Raw genomic sequence first — 8,344 nt, 5'->3', positions numbered from 1 at the left:
TTGAGTGTTTATTAGTTTCAAGTTATATACGTCCTGTACTTATTAATTACAGCTTGTTTAACTCTCTTATCTTTCTTTCAATATATAGAAACACACATCTATAGTGTATGTATTAGAATAATATCTAATTAAACATATGTGTAAGTAAAACTATAATACAAGCAAAAACTTTATATGTGAGTTACTATAAAGTGAAAGGAATTTTTTTTTACCATGACTTTTTTCCATGTACCTTTTCGATATTTTGAGTTAATAACTATTGTGATTTATAGTACTTTTTATGTAGTTTCTAAATATTTAGATTTTATTTTAAAAAACTTGAAAATTTTATGTCCAAAATCACACCGAATATTAGATACTTTGACCCTCGTATTCCGTGTATCATGAATGTGGGACGGAGAGAGTATACATTTTACGGAAAAGGCTCAAATATGTCATTGAACTATCGGAAATGGCTCATTTATGCCACTCATCAATAGTTTGGCTCATTTAGGTCATCGAACTATCGCAAATGGTTCATTTATGTCACTCATCAATAGTTTAGCTCATTTATACCATCGCCCATTACCAAAATAACTCATCCATGCCATTTTTCATTGACGCAGTTTTATAATAGCAGATATGACATGTGGCTTCCAGTTAGAGGTCTGTGTTGTTTAATTAAACCAACTCAATTTTAAATCCCAAATTAATTAAAAATTCGACTAATACACCCTACCCACCCACAACCATAATCTAGTTGGAGGAAAAAAAAATTACCATGACTTTTTTCCCTGTACCTTTTAGATATTTTGAGTTAATAACTATTGTGATTTATAGTACTTTTTACGTAGTTTCTAAATATGTAGATTTTATTATATATAAAAAAAAAAACTTGAAAATTTTATGTCCGAATTCACATCGAATATTAGATAGGTTGACCCTCGTATTCTGTCCGAATTGTATCATGCAAAGTGGGACGGAGAGAGTAATACATTTTACGGTGAGGGCTCAAACATGCCCCTGAACTATACGAAATTGCACACATTTGCCCGTCGTTAAAAGGTTGGTGCAAAGATGCCCCTAACGTTTTTTTTTTGGCGATATATGCCCTTGATTTAACGGAAAATATTGGAGGGCATATTTGTTCAGTTCGCATAGTATAGGGGCATATTTGAGCCTTTGAAATTCCTGAATATTATGGCACAAAATATCATTGCATTCCAAAACATAAAAAAAACATTTGTAATTACAATCCATCCACCATTGTATTACATCAAAATTATACAACTAAAAGAGCAGATGCAATTACAAACATCTTTTAAAGACTGTTTTCACAACAAGAGCATCATTTTCTCTTTTCAAAAGATTTTTTTTACTAATGATAATACCATTTTTATTTTTCAATTTGTTGTTCTTTCTGAATATTTTTTGTCTCCTCAGTCCCAATATCTACACAATAATGGATGTAACAATTACCGCAATAAAACATAAACATAAAAAAGGAGATAACTTATATTAGACTTATGACATATGAAAAAATGTCTCCCGCGGTGCTCAAAATTTTGATAATAATAATAGAAAGAGTATCACATCTTAAGCATTTATACAGTTTCTTACATAACATTCAATGTGGTTTAGCTCTTTCGTGAATTTCACGCATAACCGAAATTTAGTAGAATTATTTGAAGCTCATAAGTGAGATGGAGTGCAGTAACTCCACGTTCACAAACCCTTCCACAACTCCACATCCACAAACCCTTCCATAGCTATTTGAAGAACTCGAAGCTTCTGATATTTCATAAACAAGTGAAAGAATAAGAGAGAAAAGTGAGGGGTTGTACGATAAATGTGGAGTTTCAAAATGCAGTTGTAATAAATTATTGGCTAGCATAAAGTGCACTACAAAAAAATCTGAGAACTATTTGTACCGTAATATTCATGAATTTCAAAGGCTCAAATATGCCCCTATACTATGCGAACTGAACGAATATGCCCTCCAAAATTTTCCGTTAACTCAAGGGCATATATAGCCAAAAAAAAAAAATGTTAGAGGCATCTTTGCACCAACCTTTTAACGACGGGCAAATGTGTGCAATTTCGTATAGTTTAGAGGCATATTTGAGTCTTTGCCGTATATTTTATTTGGTGCGACAAGGGGTTGTTCATTTGCTATTAATTGTGATCTTATAAAAGATTATTTGAGATTGCTAAAGCGTAGAAGTTTTAGTCATATTAATATTGGATTACTTTTGACTGGCCTTTTAAAAGATGCAAACCTGATCATATCCTAATCAGGTCAAATCATAAAATCCTTATAAACAAGGATTATTTTCCTGAAGCATCAGACATCAGTGATAAAAAATCAATTAAACAAGAAATGTAATTTAATTTCCTAATTAAGCGCATTTTCTTTACACTAATGGTGGGATAGTAAGAAGTTTCGTGCACTTCACCTTTTCATATTCAAATAGTTGAATAAGCAATTTAAGTTGAATTTAACAGGAGTATAGTTCTTAATTTGTCCAGCATTATGCTATTCTTTTATGTTTAAAAAAAAAAGCGGAAAAACCTATTGAAGGACCTTAATATTTTTGAAAAATACATTGAGTATTTAAAAGCTAAGTATAAAATGGATTTATAAACGTTTTTTTAAAGAAAAGATCAGATTTATATATGTTAACATGTAAGGATTTTTACACTATCATGCGTTTTAATGTGTTGTACAGATAATCAGACCTTTTTCTAGTAAAATTCACAAATATTAGTCATTTTTCAGTTCCTGTAATTGGAAAATAGCTAGCCACTGTCATGGAATTTTAAATTCGACACCTGAAACTCCACAGGACATTGTCATGGAAACGTGTGAAATTTAAAACTTCATGATAGTAGCTATTTTCCAAAGAGGGGCTTGAAAAGTATCAGTAGCCACTATTTTTACCTTATTTCAGAAGTTATTAGTCTCACTTATTATGGACGATTATATGTAATTATCATTTAAGCAATCGAATAATATAAAAATCCCTTTTTTACTGTCACGATATTGAAGTTAAACGCAATAAAAATACAACAATGCAATCCTTTGCATTGCAAAAAAGAAATTGAAATCCAAATTAACATGATATAAATTGATTTTCACTGTCAATATTCTGTTTAAAGGCTAAAGTGTGTTTCATGAAGAATGAAATACGTGAGCAGTTCATGGTATCAAGAGTTTGAAGCATTAAAATGTTAAATATATATATTTTGGAGGATTCTACACTGAAACCGAACTGGTTTTATTTTTTTCTCCTTAACGTATGCCGGTGGTCCATGTCTCTTTCTCCACGAAATAAGAAAGAAAACTACCTCTAATATTTTTTGTTTTTTCTAATGTAAGTATAGTTTGTCTTTGAATAGTTTTCTCAACTAATTTTATCAACTTTTTCTTCTTTCTTCATTTAATGCTAGAATTTAAGGAAGGAAACTCCTTACTGCAAAATTAGGTGAGTGTTGCATTTTATTTCCCTTTTTATTTGTTGCTTTAGTAAAAAAAAAAAAAAGTAGTCCAAAGTATTAATACTATGTCACTTTCGCAATAAGAAAGCACTAATTATTTTTTTCCATTTTCATCTTACTACTCGAAGAAGGCATATACGCCTGTTATTATAACTCATTTACTAAGAAATAGGAATAACCCAGTCAATACGGAGTACCTCTTATGAATATGTTACTAAGTAGTAGATAATTTTCTGAATAAATATATTAAAACTTTACTTTATAAGGTTTTGACATATTAAAATCATTTAATTTAATAACAGTAATCATGAGGGTTATTTTGACTAAATTATCCTTTGTTTGATCGTACTTTTTAGAAAATTATACTAGATCATTAGTTGAAGTAAGGGTAGATGAAAGAAAAAACACAATTATTGTTATCTTGATTCCTTAATAAAAGCAATACTTATCTTTGAACAAATTATTTTGATTAAAACCAATGATGGATCCAGGATTTTTCACTATGGGAAATCAGAACACAAAGAATTTACACGACAAAGGTCAAAGGTATAACATATAGCATATATATGCATTATTCTTTTAACTATCTATACAGTGTAATTTTTCAGTAAAAACACCTATTGAGTAAGAATGACTCCACCACTAGTTAAAATTGACACTTGTTTTAAACCGGAGAGAATAAATCAAAAAGAAAAGAGAAAGGAACACATCAAATCCGGAATATAAAACCAGTGAAGGTTACAAAGGTAGGGGGAAAAAAAAGGAGTCTTTACTTTAATCATTTGATCAGTGGTTAATTCTGTATTTTAATCATTTGATCAGTGGCAAAGTCTTAGAAGGTATCTTTATCAGTTTCCTATAATGGAGACTATTAAATGAAGTTAGTTCAAGAAATGGCCATTAGAGAAATCAGTATCATTTTGGAGAAATTTGCATCATAAAAATTGTTATATGTGCATGTGATTCTCAGTTAATGGTGCGTAGCTAGCTGCTTTTAATTAGTAAGTCTTTTTCTTTCTTTTTTTTTTGGCTATATATACTCTCCAACGACCTCTGTTGGCATTTATTGTTTTTGCTTTTAAAGCTGTTTTTTCATACACCATATGAATTATGTTCATCTATACAAAAATTGTTTTTATAAGTGAAACTTTAGAAAAATACATATACACACAGTACACACACTGCCTCTCTCACATTCACACACCTTTTTAGATTTGACTAAATCTGGATACGCGCTAGAAAGTCTCATATTGAGCAGTCAAGCGTTCCCTAATAAAAGCGATTTCATATTCATGATTCAAACACAAAACATCTGATTAAGAATGAGGGTGTAATTATTACTCTGGTACGACTCTTGCATTTACATGTATCATGCATAGATATGAATCCATATTTTTTTTTCTTTTTTGTACTGTGATATGTTTGTGTAATGTTGAGTTAATTTTCTTCAACAAGAGTCGCCCCTTCATTAATTACATCCTCTTCCCCCTAACTTCTTCTTCTATAAAACTCACTTTATTTTCTTTCTTCTCTATCACTCATAAGTCCTCTCCTTTCTTCTTTTCTCTCCCTTCACACTTTTTTCTTCACATTTTTTCTGCTTTATTTAATTTCCTCTAAAAAGTTGTTTTTATTGATCTTGTTGAAGAAGCTTCAGTGTTAGGATCTCTCAAGCTAGACAGCCATTCTTGCAAGTAAGTATGAAATTTTCTAGTTTTATGCTATTCTTTTAGGGACATTTGGTCTAAAAAGATTCTTGAAAATCAACTCATTTTCTTTTGGAAAACTAAAAAATTTCTTTTGGAAAAGTAAAACCTTTATTTTGTTCAAAAACTAACACAAACATTGTATAAGACATTTGCAGAAATTATCTTTTTTAAGGTCACTAGTTAAATTACATCTTCGTTAGTTTAGTAGGCTAAATTTGTTTGAAAATATCGGTTTAATTTAAAGGAGAAATTTAGCTTGTTAGGCTAACAGGGACATAATTTAGAATTCAAGAGTAGCCTCACTCGAGGCCATACAATGCAAATAATCAACTTTTTCGCAATTTTTTTGTGAGAAATTTTCAAACTAATGTGCTTTTTCTTACTCTAATTAATCAATTAATTTTATTTATTTTTGGACAGGGAGTTGGTGTGAGTGAAATGGACTTATCAACAGGCATGATGATTGTTGCAATTGTAGCAGCCTACTTACTGTGGTTCAAATCCATTACAAAATCCATGAAAGGGCCCAAAGGCCCAAAAATATGGCCCATATTGGGAAGTTTACCGGGCCTGCTTGAGAATGGAAACCGTATGCATGAATGGATCGCAGAAAATCTTCGGGCCTGCACGGGTACATACCAAACTTGCATATGTGCAATTCCATTTTTAGCCCGGAAACAAGGTCTCGTGACAGTCACGTGCGATCCAAAGAATTTAGAGCATATTTTGAAGGTTAGATTCGACAATTACCCCAAGGGTCCTACTTGGCAAGCTGTGTTTCATGATTTGCTAGGTGAGGGTATCTTCAATTCAGATGGTGACACGTGGCTATTCCAGCGCAAGACTGCTGCGCTGGAATTTACCACAAGGACCCTGAGGCAAGCCATGGCTCGGTGGGTCAACCGAGCCATCAAGAACCGGTTCTGCCCGATTCTTGAAACGGCTCAGCTTCAGGGCAAGCCGATTGAACTTCAAGATCTTCTCCTCCGGCTCACTTTTGATAACATTTGTGGTTTGACTTTTGGGAAAGATCCGGAGACTCTCTCTCCAGGATTACCTAACAACATTTTTGCCACGTCATTTGATCGAGCCACTGAAGCCACGTTGCAACGGTTCATTATACCCGAATTCATTTGGAAGTTGAAGAAAATGCTTGGACTTGGAATGGAGGTGAGCTTGAGCCGTAGCTTGAAACAATTGGACGATTACATGACCGACGTTATCAATACACGTAAGCTAGAGCTGGTGAATCATCAGAACGGTGGGCCCCAACACGACGACTTGCTCTCAAGATTCATGAAGAAAAAGGAATCCTACTCAGACAAATTCCTCCAACACGTGGCGCTCAATTTCATCCTAGCTGGACGTGACACATCATCCGTCGCGCTGAGCTGGTTCTTCTGGCTTGTCAGCTTAAACCCGAGGGTGGAGGAGAAAATACTAGTCGAGCTCTGCACGGTCCTAGCGGAGACACGTGGCAGTGACACGTCAAAGTGGTTAGAAGAGCCCCTAGTGTTTGAAGAAGTTGACCAATTGACATACCTCAAGGCAGCATTATCTGAGACCCTAAGACTCTATCCATCAGTGCCAGAGGACTCAAAACATGTCATTTGTGATGATTATTTGCCTGATGGCACATTTGTGCCTGCAGGTTCGAATATCACATATTCCATATATTCCACCGGTCGAATGAAATTCATTTGGGGCGAGGATTGTTTAGAATTCAAGCCAGAAAGATGGATGTCACAAGACGGTAACAAGTTCCAAGTTCAAGATGCGTTCAGATTTGTTGCATTCAATGCAGGACCAAGAATTTGTCTAGGCAAAGACTTGGCATATTTGCAAATGAAATCAATAGCAGCAGCAGTATTGCTCCGCCACCGGCTCGAGGTGGCGCCGGGCCACAAGGTGGAGCAAAAAATGTCACTGACATTATTCATGAAGTATGGCCTAGTTATGAATGTGACCCCTAGGGACTTGACTCCAATTTTGGCCAAAATTGGGAAAGTTGGCAAAATTGATCAGCCATGTGCTGGAGAGCATCTGATCAATAATGGTATTCATCAACCAGGAAGCATTGCAGTAAATGGGATTGCAGCTTGAAGATTTATGAATCTTCCAGTGAAATTAAATTGTTTATGATACACTAGTAACTGTTTATATATAGTAACAGTTATTTTCATGACTAGTTGATCATATAAAGTGTGGGCTGGGCTGAAATTAAGACCAACTTTTAGTGCCTATTCCTCACTGAATCACCAATAAATTCTATCAGGTTTTTATTTCCACAGTATACCTGATGTATATCTTTTTGCCAAAGTTGGATGTTACAGCTTAAACTTCTTTTTTTGTTGCTTTATCACCCTTTCATTTTCTATGTCAATACATTATATATGGTTATATATAGATATTGTACTTCATTTTTGTGAAATAAAATACAGATGTGATTTTAAGATTTTGTACAATGATATCTTGTAATACTTGTATCAGTTGTCCATTGGCCACTTTTCGCCCCTATCTTTGAATAATACTCGTCATGGAATTCCAAATTCCACAAGTGAAACTTCATGACAGTACTAAAAGGGGCTATTTGTGATTTTACATTAATACTTTGATACATTTATGGTGGCTAGTAAAAGATTTGCAATGTCTTAAAATACAAATTGAAGTGTGGTTATAGTATGATCAGACACTTAGCCTTTCAGCATTTAGTTTGTCAATATGATTTGATTGTTTTTACTAGTAGTTTCATTTATTTACAAATTACAAATTAAATAAGTTTTTTATTTGCTCCACCCAATTCAGAAACTAAAATTTAAGTTACTAGATGAACGTAACAGTTGAGATTGAATCGCTATATTTGTTCATCACATGCAAAATAATTTTATTTCAGTGTCATATTCTTGAACCAGAAGAGGAGCTTGGAGAAACAGTAATATTATTTTTGTGTGATCTATAGGTAACGCATTCGAGCCGTAGAATAAGTCACAAATACTTGCGTTGGGGAGTGTGCTGCCTACATTATATTCCTTGGAATGCGGTCCTTTCCTGAACTCTGCAGGAACGTTGATGCTTCGTGAACCTAGTTGTCCTCACATTAATTCTTGAACCCAATAATGCATCTTTTAATATTCCTTTATGGACACACTTCTTTAACA

At 33.5% G+C, this 8,344-nt stretch overlaps 1 protein-coding gene across 1 annotated transcript; it reads left to right on the top strand.

Annotated features, from left to right (window-relative positions):
- Positions 1–4,898: 4,898 nt before the first annotated feature.
- Positions 4,899–7,651, top strand: LOC132634916 (cytochrome P450 86A22). Its single transcript, XM_060351095.1, has 2 exons — positions 4,899–5,171; positions 5,607–7,651. Exon 2 carries the CDS (start codon positions 5,625–5,627, stop codon positions 7,287–7,289), a length of 1,665 nt encoding a protein of 554 aa, XP_060207078.1. The 5' UTR covers positions 4,899–5,171; positions 5,607–5,624; the 3' UTR covers positions 7,290–7,651.
- Positions 7,652–8,344: the final 693 nt, after the last annotated feature.

This window comes from Lycium barbarum, chromosome 4 (genome assembly GCF_019175385.1).
Source record: "Lycium barbarum isolate Lr01 chromosome 4, ASM1917538v2, whole genome shotgun sequence".
In the NCBI taxonomy this organism is placed as follows: Eukaryota; Viridiplantae; Streptophyta; class Magnoliopsida; order Solanales; family Solanaceae; genus Lycium; species Lycium barbarum.
This window is presented reverse-complemented; position numbering and strand designations above follow the sequence as displayed.